Source organism: Phasianus colchicus, chromosome 7 (genome assembly GCF_987193195.1).
Source record: "Phasianus colchicus chromosome 7, bPhaCol1.hap1.1, whole genome shotgun sequence".
Lineage (NCBI taxonomy): Eukaryota > Metazoa > Chordata > Aves > Galliformes > Phasianidae > Phasianus > Phasianus colchicus.
Window position 1 is genome coordinate 21,644,376 of NC_143442.1, and position 23,371 is coordinate 21,667,746.

Here is a 23,371-nt window from a genome sequence, read left to right on the forward strand (position 1 = left end):
GTTATCTTCAAACTTACTGAGGGTGCACACAATCCCCTCATCCAAATCATCAATAAAGATATTAAACAAGAGGGGTCCCAATACTGACCCATGGGGAACACCACTGGTTGCCAGCTGGATTTAACTCCATTCACCACTACTTTCTGGGCCTGACTGTCCAGCCAGTTTTTTTAATCCAGCTAAGAGGTCACCTGTCTAAGCTATGTGCTACCAACTTCTCCAAGAAAATACTGTGGGAAACAGGCAGATCTGGAGGTCAGGCTGACAGGCCTGTAGTTCTCCAGACTCTTCCAGCCCTACTTTTTAAGACAAGCAAACCTAAAATACTGAGATTTTGAAGTACTACTCAACTGCAGACTCTGTAAAATGCATTTTTCCTTTTTATAGCTTTCTGAAAGTGGCTTCTGTACAGGCCATGAACCAGACTCCATGGAGTTCAGCTCACTAGGAGGATGGGTAGCAACACGAGCATCAGGCATGAAGAAAAACATCTATGGAAACATTGAAGATCTGGTAAATATTTCTAATACTTGTTCTAATTAATTATTCTTCTGATAGGAGGTTTAACTTTTGTAATGACTCATAAGAGGGAGTAGGGAGAGGAAACTGTTCTGTTAATCAGTGATACAGTTTTGGCATCAAATTTTGACTGAGATTGTTGTTTGCTTGTTTTTGGTATCAGTACTAAAGTATTACTGTTAATCTGAAAGTTTCAATTTGGTATTTACTAGATAGCTTAATGAATTGTGTTGATTTATCTTACCCTGTTGCTTTCTTCCACTGTTGACACTCTCTGATAATCTCAGTGTAATAATCCTGTTAAATTTGTAGGGTTTTTCCAGCAGTGCATGCTATTTCCTACTGTTCTTAAAGTTGTCCACTGGAATCAATTCACACTGACAGCCAATGATTAATTCTTTTTACCATCTCACTTCCCTAATCTAAATAGGCTTTTTTCAAATCAGTAGACTAGCCTAATTGACCCTGTGTGCAAACATGAGTGAACTGTAATCCTATTGCATGGCATATCAGAGCAATGAGGAAGGAAGCAAGGGATCAGGAATGGCAGTATTATACTCTTAATTGTTTGAAGCATTAAAATGGTTCATCTCTATATTAATGCTAATAAATTTATTTCTAAAAATTTTTAAAATTAAATCTACCTTTTCTGTTATAGTGAATATATTGAAGTCAAATCATCACTGTTCAGATTTTTCTGCTTCTTTGATTTGAACTTCAACTTTTTCCTCATAGTACCCTTTCTTTTTTTTTCCCCTTCTTTTTTTCTTGTAACATACATTTTGTAATGTATCCCCTATCACCTCAGGCTTTTTCATCGCGTTGTATTCAGAAACACTTTTGTTCTATGGACAGACATGACACTTTACTATCAGTGAATTAACTTGGCAGAAAATATAGTTTTTATTCACTATGCCTTGTTGAAACTGCTAGCGCTAACAAAGTATCATCTGCACCCTACTGCCTGAAGCATTACGGTGTGGTGTAGTTTTGCTTGTGCACAAAGGTATGAAGTACAGAAGACTATTCTATCATGGGAGCAAAACTGCAGGCTAAGACGCAGCTTCTGAAATTTTCATTAGGAGAAAACTGGTTTCAAAGTAGATTCAGAGCAGTTCATGAGCTTCCTGATGTCACAGTGAGAAAGCTTCTGGGGAAGTGTTTACCATCTGAGAAATTTTTACATCTAGAAACAACATTAGGTGTGCTCCCTAAAATCCACTTGTTGCAGAATCAACAGTTTATAAAATGCATATAATGAAGTTCTCGAACAGGATGAAAATTACTCAGTTCCTGAGTGTTTTAAAGGCAGTAGATGAAATCCTACTAATTTGTCTATATTTGAAAGTTTTGCTTACACCAAGGAAGGATTTTTATTGCTTTTTTTTTTTATTAGAAAGAATTGAATAGTATGGGGGGGGAAATAGCTCATGTACGTATCATTCTTATGGAAGACTTAATATTGACAGTGTGTTTCACAAAGGTTTTCTTCCTATTAGCAGTATTTCTGTCACAGCTGATTTCTGAATTAGATGAGCTTCATCAAGTAGCAGTTCTAATGGAAAATTTAAGCAAGAAAGAACATTCCTTCTGCTGCAAGCCCTTTTTTTTTATTTTTCCTTCTGAAGTATTGCATATGTTCTGAATTTAAATGCTGCTGTTCAAGGAGAACACTGTCCATGCTGAGGGGAAAAAAAAAAAAAAGCAGTTCTAGTTGGTACTGTCTGCACATGGCCAACAATTGATTTGATTTGGCATAGTATTTGGTTAATCTGTTGCGTGGGCAAACCATGCTGCATTAACAACAATTGTTAGTAATGGCCCTCCAGTTATCCCAAAAGTTTCTGGGACTTCCTACAGAATGTATAAAATCTGCAGAGCTGAACTGCATCAAGCATAACATGCATCTTGAAGAAAATAAATGTCATACAAAAATGTTTAATGCTGGTATGTATAGTCATTGTTTATTGTTTAAACAGGTGATTCATATAAAAATGGTAACTCCCAGAGGAATAGTTGAAAAAAACTGTCAAGTACCTCGCATGTCAACAGGACCTGATATCCATCACTTTATTATGGGATCTGAAGGTAATTTCATGTACCTGCACTTAATTCAGCTTCTGTAATGGTTTGCTCAATTGAGCATCTTCAATGCTATGGCTTCCAGTGTGTCTATAGATGGTGTTCTGCAGGCATTATTTTTTTCTGTGTGTGTTGGGATAATACAGTAGGCTTTTTTTTTTGTAGCACTGAAGTTAACACAGCTGCAAAATGCTTAAAACAGATCTAGAGTGACCATATGTATCTAGTAACAAACATCATGACTTAAAGGCTGCTTGTAGGAATTCACCGTGTAAATTATCAGGAATAGATTCTCTTTTACTGCAATACTGAATTTTTGGCACTTCTAACTTGTGTTAACTTAGAACATCCTGCTAAACAGTTGTTGGGTGATTTGTAAGAATTGCATCTTGTTGCACTTTACAACTGAGCTTTTCTTTCTTTTCTTGAAGGAACTCTGGGAGTGGTTACTGAAGTTACGATAAAGATTCGGCCTCTTCCTGAATACCAGAAATATGGTTCTGTGGTCTTCCCCAACTTTGAACGAGGGGTAGCCTGCCTAAGGGAAGTGGCAAAGCAGGTAAGGAGAAGCTTCATGTTGAATTCATGCAAGTACACTAGTTCTAACCTTGTCCAGAGGCTAGGACTAGGATTGTGCTGATGCTCTAGTCTTGATTATTGATTATTGGAAAGGAGTTGAGATAATATGAATGATTTAAGTATATATGGCCCCTGAGGCTTTTGGAAATGATGCAGTAAAGGATTGAGCATATTTTTCATTTGGTCAGTATTCTGAGCCAAATTGTGGATATGCTTTCCAATGCCTTTTTTTTTTTTTTTTAGTGTTAGCATATCCCAGCACAGAGATTTTGGCTTTTTATTTCCTTCAGTGGAGAGCTTTATCTGGAGATTTATTCATAAGTATGTAAAAGCAACCAGTATTTAAAGAAATTAAGTTGCTGCAGACAAGTAAAGATCAGTTAATTTCTGATTCCAAATGATAAAGGAACAACAGTCATGCAGTGGAAGGATGTGGCTGTGTATGCAGAGTGCAGAGAATGCTTCATGAAGTGCAGCACTGTGTTCAAATGAGCTGGATATTCTGAGGCAGAACTGTACTTAGACTTCAGTGTTTAAGTAGAGCCTTCTGAATAGCGTGGTCATACAATAAAGAAATGGGTTTCAGGTAGCAAAACTTGGACATTGGTATCCAAATTATGTAATGCTTTTCTCAATACCTGTGCTTCCAAGCAAGTCTTGCACTGGCTAGCTTCCTTTACGATTCCAGAATAACTTTCCTTGGCACTGTGCAAAATGTACTGAATCACTTCAGTGAATGGAGGAATATATATCCTGAATTGGGGAAGTAATATCAGAAATGTTTTAGGTAATGCCAAACTAAATACAGCTTTATGTATTTCCAGTGCTGGGTCTAAATTAATGACTTAATGTTCCAAGCCAGTTGTTCAAACTGGTATGTGACTGATATGTATATGCTAGTTATCAGCACAATTCTTCTGTCACATGCTTTTACTGCTGGTGCTTATCCTTCCTATTAAAGGCATCTAAGCAATGTAGGAATGCTTAATTGTACAGCTTATCAACATTTTAAGTCAATTAAGGAGCTAGCATTTTTTCCTCAAGTAAGGGGTTAGAAGAAAAAAAAAAAGTGTTAGCCACTTATGTTGCTCAGTTATTAAGCTTCTGTGGCTACTACTATTTTACTGCTTATTTAAGCCTAATCTGTTAACTCCTTTCTTCTGGTGTCTTCTTGTAGCAATTACAATGATCTCCTACTGAAAAACTGTGGTGTTCTTTTTTTTTTTGTCTTTGTTAGTCTGTTTTTAACATAAGAATAACCAACCTGCGGGGTGTAGGCTAGGTGGGGGTCAGTAAAACCTCTCATCCAGCCTTTTTTTAATCAGCCTGCCACGTAAGATTTTTTTATTTCTTCCTCCTGCCCTCTTTTGCTGTTGTGTGACAAAGTATGCTTTAACAATATGATACAGAGTGAACATATAAAATTAAGTGATAGGGGAATACTTTTATATTCACATGATTAGATGAAGGCTAGCCTAAAATTCAGACTTTGTTGTATTTCTATGGCCGCATGATTGGACACTGCCATCTCAGGTTACAGGCTGTGAGCATATACATATCACCCAGGAGGTTGTTAGTTGAAGGCAACTACTCTTACTGGTCTCCAGATTTTTGTGCAGTGCAGTCTGGATTGGTTCCAGACACAGAGTTTAATTGTTATCTGTTCACAGAACATTAGTATAGTGGGGTGGATGAAGTTTTTTCCTCATAGCAGCCCATATGGTGATATTCTTTGGGTTTGTGACCAAAACCCAGTTGTTGTGTTGATGACACACTGATGTTTTAGCTGTTGTTAGACAGTGCTTATGCATTGACAAGGCTTGTTTCTTGTGCTGTTCTCCAAGTAGTTTGTAGGTGAGCAAAAAATTTGGAGGGAACACAATTGAAACAGTTGACCCAACTCAATGGAACAGATATTCCATACCACATAACGTCAAGGTCAGCAATAAAACTGGTGGGAAGTTTTTTAGGGGTTACTATTGCTTGGGGAACGTCTGGTCACTGATTGACTGGTGGTGAGCAATTGCTTTTTCATCACTTGTTTTCCTTTCCTGTTTGGGGTGGTTTGTTTTTTTTCCCCCTTTTACTTTATCTCAACCCACAAATTTTCTTGTTTGTGTCTCTTTGGAGGAAAGTGAGTGAGCAGCTGTGTTATTTAGCCATCAACAGGAGTTAACTAGAAACAATTAAATACTTTCCAGTGATTTGTAATGACATGTATTTATGATTGGGTAGCACCATCAGCTTGATACTCTAATCAAATATGATATTTTAGTGCATTATGGCAATTAAGAAATGCACTCTATACATCACAGTCAAAGATCTTGGGACTATGTCCGTGTTGGTTTGATGTTAAACTGAATATCCTCAATGCATTATGTGGAAACATACCTAATAGAAATTGCTTCTCAAATGAAAACAAGTTTATCATCTTTTCAGTGATGATAATGGCCATGGACCTCTGATACCAAATTTACTTCTTGCATGCTGTTTTTAAATGAAAATGTCGCTGTCGTGAGTTTCAGCACATCTGTTCATAGACTTTTTATCCTTTATTTTTCTTATTTCCCCAACTGCCCCCAAGAGATGTGCTCCTGCATCAATTCGCCTTGTCGACAACGCACAGTTTCAGTTTGGTAAGTAGATTTTCTCAGATGGATATTTTTTCTTTTTCTTTTTAGAAAGAAGTCTAAAAAGTCCATCTTATTTGGGAATTCATTTCCTCAAAGCTAGACAAAGAAGGTGATGATCTCTACATTGAAATTCCTAATGTTATAACTTGTACTTTCAGAAATGGAAGTCTGTATACCTCTGGAGAAATGCTACTGACAATAACAGTCAGTAGAAAGCCATGCTGCATATATAGATGCGTAAGATTTTTTGCAGTCTTTCCATTAAAAGTGCATAGCCTACTGGGAAGGTTAAAATACTGGAGATACTGCTTTTATTTAACTCTAAAGGAGTAGAAATGATGGTTTTGTAGTATAGTGCTTGAAACATTTTGTTGTGAAGAATATTAATGACAGGTCAGGTATTAGAGTAGGGTGAGATTCAGAAGGCAGGCATCTTATTTTGTAGTTTAGTTGATCAAAATAGGTTGGTCTGCATTTCCTGATAGCATCACTGTCTGTGTTCCTGAGAAGTAGTGGTTTATTTTGAAAATTCTCTAACATGGCAATGGTTGTTTTGGGGGATGGGGGGGGGGGAGGAATGGAACTTGTCAAAAATGAGGGCTTTTTTTGTTTTGTTTGTTTGTTTAGATGTGTGCAAACAGAACTAAGCTATAGGTTAAAGTCAGTGAAGCTGCTAGAATATTACAAAATCCAGAGAAATAAATAGGACAAGGTCAGACATGCAGAGCAGTCATTTTTGAGCCCCTTCTTAAGGAAAACTGTCATTTTCAACAGTAGAAATTTCAGCAAAAGATATGTTCTGGTTGAGGACACCATTGAGAACCTGAAGTTCTACTACCCAAAAAGCTAATGGTCGTGAAACTTGAAGCACTTGCTGAGGCCATACAGTTTTGATTGTGCACAGATTACAATGTGGAGCGTGACCTTAAAATCTTCTGTTAATACTACTAAAACAAGGCAGAGTTTCTGAAATCTGTTTTGGACAGAATCCTCTAACAAATATTGACTTTAACTGGAATTAATTTGATGAGAAAGCTGAACTTTGTTTCAAATGGAAATAGACATGTCTATAAGCCTGAGAGCCTGGTAAGCATTGCTGCTTGATTTGGTCATCTTTTTGTGTTGTACTCATTCTCACAAATATATATAATAGAAAGTGGATGCCTTTTTTCAATTAGGAAAACGTTTGACCAATTATAAGCTTTAAATCCAACACTGGATTTGGCTTTGACTTGAGGTTGTAGTTTAAGCAGTAAAAGATGCCCGAGGTGCCTCTAAATTTTTCTTGTGGTTTTATTAAGTAGAATTATCCTCAGTTTTTATGGATTGTGGTTTAATAAATTAACGCTCTTTTCTTATCTGCTGCTTTTTTGTGTCTTCACCTTAGTGTGCTTAGAGGCACGCTTCTTGGGCTTTACTCTTATCTTCAGTGAGAGCTCTCTTTACTGAAGAGGAAAGGAGACTAATGAAGTACTGAAGTTCATGCTTTATTCAGGGGGAAATACTTTGTGAAGTATTTTAGAAGGAAGTATCATGTAAATGGTGCATAACTTTTTTTATGAATTGGGCTCACAGCGTGTAGACCAGATGCGAGACTGTTAAAATGAAGCAGTAATGGGAGTTCAGAAGTTGCTTGTGACTGAAAACAATGGAACAAACAGTAAAAGGCTTTCATCTCAATTTAACTTAGTCCTGAGGCAGAGATGTTAATTTAACAGACTCCAAGACACCATTTATGTACCCTGGTAATTTTAGTTCTCCATATGTGATTAAGGAAGTAATTACTAACTTTATGTAGAAAATTTTGCACAAGTGACATAACCATTAAGGAAAAAATTGCTTAACTCCTAACTTGTACCATTTTTTTGCTATTGGTTTCAATGGTTTTGGCATAACTTTAAGAAAAAGGTCAGTGGTTTTGCTTAGTTTTATAGCATGAAACTAATGAAGTGCTCTTTCGAAATTTTCCATATGCAGAATACTTGTGAAGATCTAAACTAGGACAGCTTTAATTAAGTGTCAAATGGAGTATTTGTGCACAGTTGCATGTATGCCTCTTAAAAAATTAATAAAAACCTTTTCTTAAAGTTTCTCCTCAATTAGTTGAGAAAGGTTCCTTTGATTATGACAATCAAAGTGCTCCAAATGATTCTTACAACTTTATGTTTCAAGCTATTTTTTTTTGCCCTTTGAAGTAACAATTTTAAAGAATATGGAGTGCTTTAACATGCTTTTTTCTGCTTTTTTCCAAAGGTCATGCTCTTAAACCACAAGTTGCTTCCATTTTTACATCATTTTTGGATGGACTGAAAAAGTTCTACATCACAAAGGTAACTGTTTTAGGGTTTAATATTGCTTAGAACTTTTCATGCTATCCATGGAATTTGAGACTGCAGTATACTGTCTCTAATGCATCTCTGAGTTTCTGTATAATGATGTAGAATCAGCTAGAAAATCTCAAGGTGGTTTAATCCAAAATAAGATGATCTGCTTGAGGAGTTACTCCATAAGAGATGTTCTCACAGATGTTTTCACCAATTGTATCCTTAAATTCAAGTATCTTCTCTAACAGTGAACTGGTGACAGAGCAAGACTGGTACCAACTTACCTAGCTTGCAGTCCACTGATCATCAGTTAATCCCGATGGATTGAGGCTAGCATTTTAATTTCTTCTCAGATTTTTTTGAAGGTGTGATCTACTTAATTATCACGCTAAACTAGAATTTTTTAAGAACCTCACAACATTTGAACTGCCATACAAATATAGTTCCTGTCTTCCTGAAATTCATCCCAACGAATACCACTTTTTAGTCTAGAATGATTTTACCTAAAATTTTGTGTTATTTTTTTCAAAATGAACTAGGGAGTTCCTGCAAATATGCATATTCAAATGGTGTCATCTTGGATTTAAATAACTTTCAGGTAGAGAGAGGAGGTGAACATTGAATTCTGACCTGATAGTATTGAATGTTTTCAAGGAGTGGCCTTTCTTGAAAGCCAGCAGCTTGTGTTGATGATCTTGAGCAGTTTCTGTTTCTTTTTCTTGTACTGCTGAAGTAAAGAATGCCATGAATCTTTAGGTGACTTCCTTTTGCAAAGGATTATCTATTATTTTAGAGACAACCCCAAAACTATTTTGCATTTCCTCCCTAAGCTTCTGTAGTGCAGGTATAAAGGTTTTGGCAATTGCTGTCAGTTTGAAACAGTCATAGTCAGTAAAACCTACTTCTTTGTCGGCAACAAGCACCACTGCTTACCAACGGATTTCTATGTCAATTCCAATCCTTCCAGCTCTGCAAGAGGAAAGGAGCACTGTGAGAAATGAAACAAACAGTGTGTAATACTGTCTCAAGCTCTGTTGTTAACACATGTGGAGTAGAGAAAGCAGTTTTAATGATCGTGAGATCATATCATATTTACTTTACCTACAGATTGGTCCCTGTAAATCATATTGTGCTCCTTACAGCTAGTGATAAGTTTTGTGGTCTCTTGCTATATGAAGACTTCCATTGTGTGACTTAGTTTCTTTCTTGAGTATGCCATTGATTACATTGGCTATAATATTTTAGTTAAAGCTTTTTTTAAAAAAAAGCAAACATCAGAACAGGTCAGGCTCACTTCTGTTCTTTTTATTGAATGAAGTAGTCCTGTGAATGTTACTGCTTAAAAGAATAGGCACAAAATCTTTCTGGTTTATACCTTCTTATGGTTTGGGACTGTTCACTAATAAGAAGTGCTCTAGGTATCCTTTGTGTCTACCAGGTCATGCTGTAGCTAGTTCTTCCAATGACTCTTCCAGAAAATTGTGAAGTGCTTCCTGAGCATGACAGTCAAGACAGCAGAACAGAAGAAAGGATTCGTACTAGATGAAATACAAATAGCTCTAGAATGAGAAGGGACTGTAAAATGGCATTTTAATAGACCTTTATTCCCATGGTTAGAGTTCATCACTGTAGTAATTATATTTACTTAAGTTGTCTATGCTGCTTTTGCTGTGTTAATGAGTGAGAGATTCTTTGCCTATGAAGATATATTCTTTCAAATTACAGTTTTCATGGTGCTCTTTTGGGGTGGTAGGATGCAATATCCTCTTCAGAAATTCTGATTTGGACATTTCAGGCTGGCATCACCATACACATCTGAGATCATTGACTGAAGGACTGAGATACCTTAAGATGCCCTGCCTCCTTGCTGCTTTATTGGGCCCTCCTGTTACCTTTGGTTAAGTTGCAGCATAGATAATGTATTCAGTCAAGGAAATGCTAAGTGGAATAGCAAGTAACTGATGTATTCTTGACTTGACTGTTGGACACAAAGGATGAATTTAATTCTCTTGACTGTTAATGTATTTTCTTATGATATGGTTTGGTGCTTTGTAACAAATTACCACAAACAGAATGGAGACCGGGAGCAATGAACACCACTGGAAAGGGGAAGGGGTTTTTACAAAATAATAATTGAAAAAGTCATTTATTAGTATACATACTAAGAGTACTTTGTTCCTGATTTTTTTTTAACCCTTTGTAAGTGTGAAAAGGTAATCAAATTTTATTGCAGCTTTATATTTAGAGTCATAGACTTGTTTGAGTTGGAATGAACCTATAAAGTTCATCTAGTCCAGCTCTCCTGCAATGAACAGGGACATCTGTAGCTAGATAAGGTTGCTCGGAGCCCTGTCCAGTCTGACCCTGAATGTCTCTATTCATTTCTTCTCCTTCCGAAACCTGCTCAGTAGTGCAAGTTTACTGGAGCTAATTAATAATCAGCGTGCATATAGAAAATAAATAAGGCTATTACTTTTAGGACTGGTTTTGAAAAGCTGAATCTTACCTCTTCAATTCTTAGTAATGAAAGAAAGCTATGCAAATATCCTGACTGCATTGCACCCCTAATAACTACAACTCTAATAGTATTCTTCTCATTTCAACTGGCTCTCTGCCCCAAGTTTAAGTTATTTTTCTTTTATAGCACTTTCCCAAATGTAGAGATTTTGCAGTGGCACACTGTTATAACAACTGTTTTGAGAAGAGTGATGTTTACAGTCATCATACTTGCCTTCGTGCTTTAATAAAGGAATAGCTGATAGACTATAAATGTCTCCTTATTGCTGAAACCATTTAAGAACTGTTCTTTCTTCAGCAGTAAATAGAGAGCTGTTGACTATTCCACCTTTTTTTTTTTTTTTTTTAATGGACAGGAGTGAAAAAAGTAACACACCAACTCTGTTACTTCAGTAGCTGTAACTGTTTGTCCTGTTTTCTTTTTGGGATAAATTTTCTGAAAAGTGTGTTTTCCTGATATTTTTTCTTATTTGCAACAACAGCAAGCAATGCTTACAGACTAGAGGGAATTATGTGTACATGAAAAGCAAAAACTTGTTGCTTGTATTCTACCACACAGGCAATGACATAATGCAAGGATTTTCTCTCTGCAGTTCAAAGGATTTGATCCCAACATCCTATGTGTAGCTACCTTGCTCTTTGAGGGTGACAGAGAGAAGGTTCTTCAGCATGAAAAACAAGTCTATGACATTGCCACCAAGTTTGGGTATGTGATTTCAAAAAACTTTTCATATGGAACTATCCAAGAAACAACAAGGTTACTGTGTTTACATTGCAAGTTTTGTGTAAATATCTTCTCAATTTAATAATTTGAAGTGGGAACAATGAGCTACTGAGTATTCCCTTTGAAAAACATGACTTGTGCTAATTCTTAATAGGTAGCTTTATGAAAAAACTTCAGCTGTCTGTACACTGCACCAAGACAAGTATTTGACTTAGAATTGATGTTGTTAGAATGGAAACTAGCCCTTGTAATTACTTACAGGCCTGGAAGCTGCTTGCTTTGCAATACTAAATTATAGATTCTGAATAGAGAAGAGAAACAACATTGCAAGGGTAATATTAATTCTTTGCAGAATTGATATAAACAAATAAATATAGAAAGCTTGTTCAAAAGAGAAGTTTGTGTAGTTTGAAGAATGTGCTGAATCTCTGTCCTACAGACTTCTTATTTTTATCCTTTCAACGAAACGGGAACTATTTCGCTGTAGTGGCAGGCTGAGTAATGATCAGGTAGTTCTATTTTGATTACAACAGTGATGAAAACTAAAGTCTCATTTGTAAGAATATAATTTTTAAAGAATTTTTTTTGGCAGTATTAGTCTCAACTATTAAAATACACAAACTGTCTTATACTTCAAGGTCGTCTTTTCTGAAGTTTGTTCTTTTGTTCTACCACTTTAAATGCTTTACAAAAATGGGATTTCATATGAGCAGCTTGCTACCTTTCAGTGATGAGAATTACATTTTTCTTTGAGTGTTACAGCTTAATGTTGTATGCAGCAAAAGGTCTCATCTGCAGGTCCTCTCTTGATATTTCTGGACGGTGTGAATATTTGGGGTGGAGGGAGGGAAAGTGGTCTGTTTTAGTGGCCTGTTAGGAGGTGCTGTCTGTGCTACTCAGTTCAGACTATATTAGCTATCTGTTTAATGTTTTAACTTTCTGGTTTCATATCTGAAAGCTTTCCAGGTTATCTTTCCTTTCCACCCACATAAGCTGCTCAGATTTAGAGTATCATCTAGGAAGACAAGCTAAAGATATACTGCCCTTGTTCTCAAAAGTTAATACTTAAAAGCAAACAAAAAAGACTTTCATAATTCTGCTAATCTGATATTAGTAAAAACAAGACTTCTTTTGTTTCCTTTGTTCTTTTGTGATTTTTGAAGACCAAAAAAGATAATGTACAAAACAGAATGTCCATAATGTGAAAAAGCAGTGATTCTAGAACTAAATTGGGAAAACTTTATTGCTAAATCAGGAATCATAGGCTCCTGTTTTCAGCTTCAGTTTGGCTTAATTCGTTTGTACGCTTCTGCTGTAACAGATTTGTGTGAAAAAAGCCGATGCGTTCAAGCAGCAGTCTCAAATGTTCTGCCAGGTTGGGACCTCAAATGTTCTGCCAGTAATTCCCTGATGACTAAGTGTGGTGACTCTCCAGCACATCAGCAGGTCTACAGAAGCACTTTGGTACTTTACTTCAGAAGTAAAATAGATTGAGCTGAAACACAGAAGTAAATTCAATCTGCTTGTGTTCCTAAACTGCCTTGAAAATTCTGTAAACCTTCATCATTTTTGCTGCTAAACCATACACTTAAAAAAAAAAAAGCTCTGAGGGTAGTTATTTCCTTATGTTTATTTTTTTTGACCTAGGTGATCAGGCTAATGTTACTGTGTTAACATTTCATTCTTTGAAGAGCTTCCATGGGAATTGGTTTTGCTGATCTAAGCCAAAGACTTGTCTAGGTAAATAGTGTTTGAGTTTGAGAGGTAGATGAATGGCAGATTGTTAATGCATTTTTCATCACACTGCTGTTTAGTACTCCTTGAGAAAGTTTTGTTCTTACGTATGTATGTGATCCTACTGTATCTTCAGTAAATGTACTGAAACGTGAGCTGTTAATGTTTTTTAGGTCATGGAATTAACAAAAGCAAAAGTCAAACAACAATGTTATTCCATTCATTTGGATACAGTGCTCTTTTCTTGGCTGCTAGGTTAGTGCCAGTGCAGTTACAAACAAAACAAAAAAAGTCTTGCTTTCAGATATCTTATGAAGGAATAGTGTGAAGTATGTTGATTATGAATAACTACACTACAAAGTTAGTCTTATGAAAATTGACTGCTTTGCCTGATTTTTTTTTCTTTATTGTTGTACCCAACTTCCTTCTCTCTGAGCATCTCAAAGGACAGAAGATGTATTTACAGACAGTCTATTTGCAGCTAATGTGATACAGCTTAGAGACGGATACACTTGCACAAATGTTTCAGAATCAAAATGTTGGTTTTCTGGTTATTTTTTTGAAACTTCTGAATACTGTGCTGAAAAGTTAATTCAATTCCTTAATTGCAGTGGCTTGGCAGCTGGAGAAGATAATGGACAGAGGGGATATATGCTGACATTTGTCATTGCTTACCTTCGGGTAGGTTACCTCTTGCCTCCTACTGAAACTTCTGTTATTAATAAAACAAAACTGAAAGATATCTTTGAAGATGCTTCCTAAATTCAAAATGCAGATTGCCTTGGATGTTCTCTTAATTAAATTTCTCCTTAGAGGATTGTATCTATTCCATCTCTAATTCTGTAGTGTTCACTCATGGAATTTTTCTGCAGAATACCTTATAAACATAAATCTGTACATTTAAACAACAAAAAAAGTTATCTATAAGGAATAACTTGGAGGATTTACTGACAGTTGCTAAATAAACCAGATCAGACTTACCAATCCGCAGGTTGAAATTAGTCTGAGCTGGGAGAGTACTCAAAATTTATATGTGAACACTCAGCTCTTACTCTTTGAACATCCACTTATAGCCATAGTTTGAATAAGAATTCCAGAATTGCAGGGTGAATAAATTTCAGTCTGAACTGGAGCAGCTGCTTTTCTGATCTTCAGTCTTATGGGTTTAAGTGATTTATTTTATTTTATTTTTTTCAGAATATTATGAGTGTCCTTAGTGTTACATTTTGTTTGGCCTCTCTAGTTTGGGACAAATTATTGAATTTCATTTTATTTCAGCAGACTGTAGGTAAAATGGGCTGCATGTTTCTTGTCTTTACGCTTCCTAGGTAGAACTTAAATTCTGGATAGAACTTCAGTTCCAAATAACTAATTCTATTAGATATTATGCTGATTAGAACAGTGGAGCTTTTGGATTGGTGCTAGTGGTACAAATATTTGTTGGTGGAACCATACAGACACTCTGGCAAGCTGTATTTTAGCCATGACATGAAAATGTCAATGGTCTTAGAAGAGCTCTACCACTTCTATAACAATAAACTAGTGTCGCTGGGACAGATGGCTGTTTTTGTGAAATAGACTTTCTTTCTTTCTTAAGCAATCCAAAGTTTCTCAACTGCTAGCTGTGTATCCTACACTGGAATCCCAGATGTTGGTGCTCAATGTTACTGATAATTTCCTTTCTCTGTTTATTAGGATCTGGGCCTGGATTACTATGTAATAGGAGAGTCGTTTGAGACATCTGTTCCTTGGGATAGGTAAACTGATTATTCTTCAGTATTGCTTAAAACCTTGTACCTGATTTCATTCAAATTATTCCTAACTTGTGCTTGCTCATGAGGAAACTTAATTTAATTTAAGCCTTATGTGTATCGGAGGCTCCCTGATGTGCCTCAAATCTTACAGCTGCGTTCTTGCTAAAGTTGCTGATAAATTATGGTTCAGGATTTTCTAAATGCAATGTAGACAAGTATTCAGTAATATTTCTGTTTAGGTTAACATTCCATTTGGTAAGCCAGAAACCTCTTAAAGCAGAATTTAAACTGCTTTAAACTGATTTTAATGCAACCTTGTCATTAATGCAAAGAGGAAACTATGGAAACTGTGATGTGAGCTGGTAACCTTGTATCTTTGCTACTAAATTTAGTATTAGTGGTAAAATCTGGCCTCTGCTTTGAAGATTGGGAGAGTCTGTCTAAATGACTGGGAGAAACTTGAGAAGGGTGATTTTTAAAGCAAAACTGTTGTTTATTTTACTTCAACTTTATAGGTCTTGAAGTACACTCACTTGTTAGCTGTGAGTTTGTTTTTGTTCTACCTGAAAGAATGAGTTGTTGTGTAAGAATTTCTAATATCTTTCTTAAGTTGTGCTTACCAAGGTGAATGCCTTCAAAACCTTTTTATACTTTGACTAATAAGAGCTATGAAGTTTTTCACAAATCAGGTACCCTGTACCTGATTGAATATATATGAGAAAGATACTTTATTGCTAATCCATTGAATGGATTATTTTCTCTCGTATGTAACTTATGTCAGAAAGCAGAGTAGCTTTATGTCTGCATAAAATGCTTAAAAAAGTCAAGTTACACAGCGTGGATGGTGCTACACAACTTAGAGGGAGAATATATAATTAAATGATAATTTGAAAAATATGTTCTTGAATTTTTTTTTTAACGCTTCGAATGTGCCTGAGTCTGCTGAGGTGGGTGTGAAGGGAAGATAAATTACTGAAAGTGAATTAAATACAGTTTATGGCAAGATTTAATAATTCACTGCCATATTAAACTGATAACATTTCAAGCTGGCAGAGTAGTACGCAGCTATAGTCTCTAGTTCTTGCCTTGCACCTTATCAAAGGTATGCCAGAATGTACAAGGCCTTGCACTTCTCTAGCTTTCTGTGAGTTGTGTTTGTGAGCTACAGTTAAGGCTCTTTTGTTGAGGAAAATAAGTTTAGACAGAGAAGTGGTAAGCTCTATTTCCTGTTGAATTCTTTTGACTTCTGTTCCATATGGAAAAGAGCTTTCATTCTGTGCTCTAATTCACGGTAAATTTACTGTTCAGGAGATGTATGCAAAGAGCAATGCTGGTTAAGTCTTAATGGAGGACTGTTTTATTCTTAGAATAAAATCTAAAGTGGTTGAAATTGGTTTTAGAAGGCAGTCTTCTTGGATTATATATGTTACAAAAAAAAAAATACTGAAGATTCAGTTACGTGTTTGTGGTGGTTTTTTGTTCTATAAAGTGGTGTAAAATCTTATTAAGACTTTATATTTCAATATGTTTTCTGTTACAGGGTTTTAGACCTCTGTAGGAATGTGAAGGAAAGGATAGTAAGAGAATGCAAAGAAAAGGGTGTTCAATTTGCTCCCTTTTCCACCTGCAGGTAAGCCATGGAATGACTCAAACACTTCCATTTCTAGAATCTGTTTTTAGTAACCCAACTAAGAGGTCATTACACTTGCTACCTAGTAGATAATCATCTATTAATGATAGAACGAAGACTGGTCATCTTGACTTTTCTCTTTTACCTGCAAGTAGGTTACATGTAATAGTAATTATTTCAAAGGATTAGTGGCACATCACTAGTCTTGATGCTTGTCCTTGACTCTCTGGTGCATAGTAGCAAAATAAGGCTAATTTAAGAACCTTAGCTCTCTGAAAGTCATTGCATTGATTCACTCTTACAAAGTATGTGCAAAACCAAACCTTTTTTTTTTTTTTTTTTTTAAAGTGAGTAACTTTGAGTTGTGTAGCATGATATAATGGCTGATGTTACCATACCATACAGCTCTGTTTGTAATGCAGTTCTCTTCTGCAGGGTGACACAGACTTATGATGCAGGTGCATGTGTCTATTTCTACTTTGCCTTTAACTACAGAGGGATTAGTGATCCTATTCATGTCTATGAAGAAATTGAGGTAAAGTATATAAGTGTGTCAGTTAAGGAAGAGAAGTGAATATTCTGTAATGTATGCCAAATTTGTTGGCCAAGCTAATTGAGTTTTGTAGGAGAAATCTTAATAGATTACTTGTAAGACTTTGATCATTAGCAGCTCGGAGAAGTAGACCTTAAACAGTCTACTGAGGGGTGCAAGGTGAGTATTTTAGCATGAAAGTGTTCAAATATTTCTTCATCAACATAGAAAACAAAATGATGTTTTTTCTTTGCCACAAGCTTCATGCACAAAAGAGTAGTCATTTCTGAAGTACCTTACTTTGTCATCCAGAATCTTGAAAAATCTGAATCTAAATTCCTTTCTGAATGAGTAACTTCAGTCACTCTGGGGAATTTGTTTCCTTTTCAGTAGGCATTTATCCCTCTTCTAAGCTCCCCAGCCCAATAGACTAATTTAGTTTTGGCAAGGGGAAAGTGATCCAGAATATTCTGTTCTGGAACAATAGTTTTGTTATAACAGATGTGCTTTGAAATATCTTGGCTTTTATAGGGTTCATTTGGAAAATTCCTACTTAAATTCATCTGCAGAATTGAGATGTTCACTTTTATTGTGTACCCTATATGTTTCTGACTTTTTTCATACACCTGTTAAAATGCTTACTATAGCAAGCATTTACTAAAACCAAACATCTCGTGCATTTAATGTTAAATGTCTTATCTTTCCCATCTAGAGGGCTGCTAGAGAAGAAATACTTGCCAATGGAGGAAGTCTGTCACATCACCATGGAGGTATTGTTCTCAGTCTATTGTTAATCTTTTTTAACTAATAAGTATACATGAACACATCAAATAGTTTTCAACAGAACATTTCATTTAATGCATTCAAAGTTTTTTTAAATTACTCAAAATATATTTTGTCAGTCTCTCAAGAAACCCTTTTACCAAATGTTCAGCAGAAGCATTACTACTCTTGGTCTGTTTGATGTCCACTTGCACAGCATGATATATTTATGAATAGCAGCCTCAAAACATTCCTTTGGTAGGAAATCTACAGGCTATCTGAAAAGCTGAAAAGGAAGTTTGTAAGTTTGTCATAAGCAGCTTCTATTGAATCTCGTTTAGAGGCATATTCATTTACATAGACAAGTTTTACAGCTCTAAGAAGAGCAACTTAATGTCCCTTGCAGTTAGGTGAATGCTGTTTACCCCTAATTCCAAACCACTTAGTAATATCTGCATGACATTGCTTGACACTTTAGCTGTACTATGCATATTAACTGTATTTCTGTCTGCTAACATCTGATTATTCCATCTTCTCTCTTGTGGTTTGAAAGTAATTTTTAATGTGTTACTAGTTTCTTAGCAAGACGTTTCCATGCTTTAGTAGTAAGGTTTAGAATCAATTAAATGTATAATATTACCCTGATAACTTACATATGCTTTTCCCACATATTCAGGTAGCCTGATTAATTTGATGGTGTCCTATATAATGCTGTAAACTCAAATGTCAGGAAGATTTGTTCTGAATTCTTTTTGATTTGTGTAACTAACTTCTTTAAACTGATTTAAAACAAATTTCTTCTCTACTCTTTTGGAGCATTGCTCAGCTACAGAAATAAGAGCAGAGAGTAAGAAATCTAATGGTTTAAAATAAAATAAAAATTATATAATTCTTAGAAAGCTCCCTGTGAGGGAAAAACTGAAGTGTAAAAACGGCGTTTTAAAAACACATCTGTGAGTTCTAGGGCTTGAAACTTATATCTAGGGCTGTTTCAGGCATACATCTTTTGATGGAAATTGCAGTATCAGAATATTGGAAATTGTGTAAATATTAAAAACATAAGTGAAAATAGTTTCAATATTTTAATATGCGTGTATTGTTCTCTGATTAATTTTTGCTATAATATTATAGTGAACCAGTCACTTTTCAAAACATGGATGTGAAATTACCCTCTTGATCTGCTACTATGTTCTTGCCTGCTGTGGCAACTGTATTTTACTGTGACTAGCATTTCATCCATTAACTCAGACGCAGCTGTAGCTTGTCATGATTGAGTGCATTTGCCCTCACCATCTGAAATTTTGCTTACAGCATCATGGGCAAGAAAAAATTACTTGTATACCATTTTGATACCTTTGCATACTTGAGCTTTCTGACTTTACAGATTTAGAAAACTTGATTTCTATTAGACTTCTCTTGTTCCTATTGGAGCCTGCCAAACCTTTTCTTCTTTAAGTCTTTGTGTCTGGCAAGACTAGATTTTTTTTTTTTCTTTTTTCTGTTCATAGTAGGTGTGCTGCTGAAAATTAGCCTAATAATATCAATTTTATTTACTGACCTTCAGGCCCTGTCATTCCTAGCTCTGCCAAAATCAGTCTGTTGGGGGTGGGGGTGGTAAAAGAAAATACTGGTGCAGTTTATTTTAGTATTTGTCTTGTAATTGTGATTAATAACAGTTGTTTTCACTATCTGGAAGCAGACAGGCTGGTTTGTCTGCCTACAATCATGCTGTGATAAATGGAGCTATTTTAACTCTGGTTTTGTGTATCAAAGAAAACAGATGTAGTCTGGGACTTGAGGCTATAGGAAATACAAAGCTTGCTTAAGTCAGTCTTCATCCACTCTGGGTGAAGAAGTGGTCATATATGACATCTGGAAAAATACTAACTGCAGGTCTGCCCATAGCTGCCATGCACAAGGAGAACTAAAATCATAACACCCTTTATTTTATATTAAGTCTTTCTGAAATTAGTCTTAAGTTCAGATTCTTTTTAATCCCAATATCTATTCTCTCTTTTCCTCAAACTAATGAAAATATTCTAACTGACATCGATGAGGGAATGGAGTGCACCCTCAGCAAGTTTGCTGATGACACCAAGCTGAGTGGTGCAGTCGATACGGTGGAGGGAATGGAGGCCATTCAGAGGGACCTTGACAGGCTGGAAAGCTGGGCTCGGGTGAACCTAATGAGGTTCAATAAGGCAAAGTGCAAGGTTTTGCACTTGGGCCGGAAGAACCCCAGGCACCTGTACAGGCTGGGGGGAGTTGTCCTTGAGAGCAGCTCGGCAGAGAAAGACCTAGGGGTCCTGATAGATGAGAAACTTAACATGAGCCAGCAGTGCGCTCTGGCAGCCCGGAAAGCAAATGGGATCCTGGGCTCCATCAGGAGAGGGGTGGTCAGCAGGGATAGGGAGGTGATTGTCCCTCTCTACTCTGCTCTTGTGAGGCCCCATCTGGAGTACTGTGTTCAAGTGTGGAGCCCTCAGTACAAAAAAGACATGGAGATTTTGGAAAGGGTCCAGAGGAGGGCCACGAAGATGATCAGGGGGCTGGAGCACCTCCCCTATGAGGACAGGCTGAGGGAGTTGGGTTTGTTCAGCCTGGAGAAGAGAAGGTTGCGGGGCGACCTCATTGCAGCCTTTCAATATCTGAAGGGAACTTACTCCCAGGAGGGGAGTAAACTCTTCATAAGGGCTGATAATAGCAGGACACGGGGAAATGGTTTTAAGTTAAAAGAGGGAAGATTTAGGTTGGATGTTAGGGGGAAGTTTTTTACTAGGAGGGTGGTTAGGTCCTGGAACAGGCTGCCCAGGGATGTTGTGGATGCCCCGTCCTTGGAGGTGTTCAAGACCAGGTTGGACGAGGCTCTGGGCAACCTGATCTAGTAAAGGTGTATGTTTGGTGGCCCTGCTAGGCAGGGGGGTTGGAACTACATGATCCTTGAGGTCCCCTCCAACCCAGGTCATTCTGTGATTCTGTGATTCTGTGTGATTCAGTCAGTTAGCAGTGCCGTGAGAGTATTTCCTGACCCCATGGCAGTTTTTGAGATTTAAACCTTAAAAGAAGCATAACTCTTTTTTTGTTAATGGATTACAGCTCACAGCCTTGCTGTAAGTACAGGAACTTTCCAGTAAAGGAATTGCAGAAGTGTATCAATACCAGCCTCTTAAAGCAAGCATCTCATGGACATGAGAAGCTATAGGAATGCCAGACATATACATGAGTGTGATGAACTTGGCCTTCCAGTATAACAATGATTTGTATTTTGGGGTGGAGAATCTGGAGTTGTTTTTCTTGAATTCCTGTTTGATAAAATATATGCTTTTTATGTATACATAAAATAACATTTGCTTAGGAAATATCCTTGTTAAAACTCTTCAGTATTTTTTCTTTAGAGTACAGCATGAGTAGGGAGCTGGCTGGATTTGGCCTTGATCCCTTCTGTATTGCCAAATTATGCACCCGTGCAAAACTAAAAATAGATTCTTTCCATTGCAGGTGATATTCTAACTAACAACTTGTTACTTAAGAAAGTAATTATGAGCTTATGAGTTCTAGCAGAATACATTCATTTAGACACATAACATCATAGAAAGTAGAAGAAAATTAGTTCTAGACAAATTGACTAAATAAAGATTAATATAACTCAGGCTCTACAAAAATGTGAGTTATTGTATCATTTTCCTGGCAATTTATGTAGAAAAGCTCAGAAGAAAGAGAAAGGGATGTGCAAAACTGATGTGCAGTTTCATGTTTGACACTACAATTCTGTGGTATCATTAGGAAGCCATGTCTTAAGATATACTTTGCAGTAATCCATGCAGACTACAATATCTGGAATTATTTCCTTAGGAGAGTGGTAGAGTTAGAATTGCACGTGGACTTTTCGTTATACAACAAAAGTATCCTCTTATCTTCAACTTAAGGGCTGGAGACTGACCATGCTTAATTTTATAATTAAGAGCTTACTTGTTAATTAGAATGAAAAGTTTAAACTCTGAATGTTTTCAGACATGAGGAAACCCTAATTATTTGAAATAATCACTCAGTTGTGTTTTTCTTCCTTAGTCTATTGATGATGAAAATAGAAGTGCCATCTTTGGTGTCTTTCTTGACCAAATAAATACGAAAGACTTTCTGAGTCCTCAACTTCTATTGAAGTATTAGATTAATGCACTGACCTTTCTCAGTGTATTTCAGAACTCTCTCTGGAAGAGTAATTTCTGGAAAGCAATTTCTAGGAGAGCAATATCACTTCCTGTAAGAGACTACCAGCTACAAGAAGAGCATTCTGCAGGTGGAAGAGCCCCATCCTTATGACCCATGTTACTGTTTCTCCTTCTGCAGAGCTATTGCTTCCCAGAAATTACTAGAGCTATTGCTCTGCAGTAATTGCCTCTTTATGTTGAAAGGACTGGAGTGGAGGAAGTCTAGGGCCATGTGTAGTGCCACTGGAGCCTATTTCCCCTGGGACCACACACTGCGGTAAATTTATTCTGCGCTGGGGGTAGAGCTATTCCTGGGATCCATCAGCTACGCTAACTTCTTTTACAAGACTGTTCATGTGTGCTGAAGTACATGATTTTCCTTAGTGAGAAAACTGATTGCTGCCTGCTGTTTGCTAGCTCCATTCATAGCTAGATTTTTAGCAGCCATCTATCTGCATCCTCAGAGATGTGCAACAATAGCCTTCATGACTATGGACTAGCATGTATCAGAATTGCAAAAAAGTATTTTTTCCAGCTTGTGTTTCCTTAACACATGGTCTACAATGGTAATAAAACCAAAAAATGATCATGAAATCAGGTCATTGGACTTTCTTTTTGAGTTGCTACTGGACAACCTTGTTGGCTTTCTGGTTTGAGGTATGTGATTTGTTTGAAGCAGACTCTTTGCCATTCTAGGGTGTTTGTACTGTGTGTAGTAAGCAGGGCTTCAAATTGAATTTGACTGGTCTTGAGTGCTGGGTCACGCTTGGCAAATATTCTAGCTTCATAGCAGTGAATGTTTATGGTCCTAGCATGTGTCAGGAGTAGAGCAATTGCGACTTTTAAAAATTTAATACTTACTCTCATCATTCATTTTCAAGAATTGAAGATAGAAGATTAGGCGTCTTTAGAGGAAAAAGATGAAAGAATGAGAAGTTGTATTTGTTACTAGTTGATTTCACAGGGACTGGGTTTATAATGGTGTGTATAGGATTTGTATGACCAATTTGTAGTGGTCAACAGTATTGTGCTGAGTTGGTAATCTTTATTAATGAAGTTGTTGTGTAGCATATAAAATGAGATTAATTTGATCTCTTGTCAGTTTTAGATAAATTACAACCTCCTGGCTTTAAAGGTGTACCTTCCGTAGGCTAGAAACAGAAAGGTTGTTTTCTCTAGTCCGTGGTATGATCAGGCTCAACTGAGACCTTCTAGTGGTAGGAAAGTTAGGACTTCCTTGAGCCCAAAGCTGTTCTCTGGCCAGGCTTAACAGAATTTAAGTAACTTTGCTACTTGTAGTCATTTTACTTCTATGGGAACATGTTTTAATGGTACTGTATTTTCTTCCTTTTCTCATTCTGGATGTTGATTGT

The 23,371-nt window shown here is 36.5% G+C and overlaps 1 protein-coding gene across 2 annotated transcripts in view; it reads left to right on the top strand.

Moving 5' to 3' along the window:
* The window catches only part of AGPS (alkylglycerone phosphate synthase), a 75,091-nt gene that overhangs the window by 48,313 nt on the left and 3,407 nt on the right, over positions 1-23,371 (top strand). For both annotated transcript variants that reach the window (XM_031601377.2, XM_031601376.2), the window contains exons 9-19: positions 388-513; positions 2,499-2,607; positions 3,033-3,160; positions 5,765-5,816; positions 8,067-8,143; positions 11,248-11,360; positions 13,724-13,793; positions 14,808-14,869; positions 16,407-16,496; positions 16,932-17,031; positions 17,741-17,798. In XM_031601377.2, the coding sequence (XP_031457237.1) occupies positions 388-513; positions 2,499-2,607; positions 3,033-3,160; positions 5,765-5,816; positions 8,067-8,143; positions 11,248-11,360; positions 13,724-13,793; positions 14,808-14,869; positions 16,407-16,496; positions 16,932-17,031; positions 17,741-17,798 (985 nt within the window). The remainder of the gene's footprint in view (positions 1-387; positions 514-2,498; positions 2,608-3,032; positions 3,161-5,764; positions 5,817-8,066; positions 8,144-11,247; positions 11,361-13,723; positions 13,794-14,807; positions 14,870-16,406; positions 16,497-16,931; positions 17,032-17,740; positions 17,799-23,371) is intronic.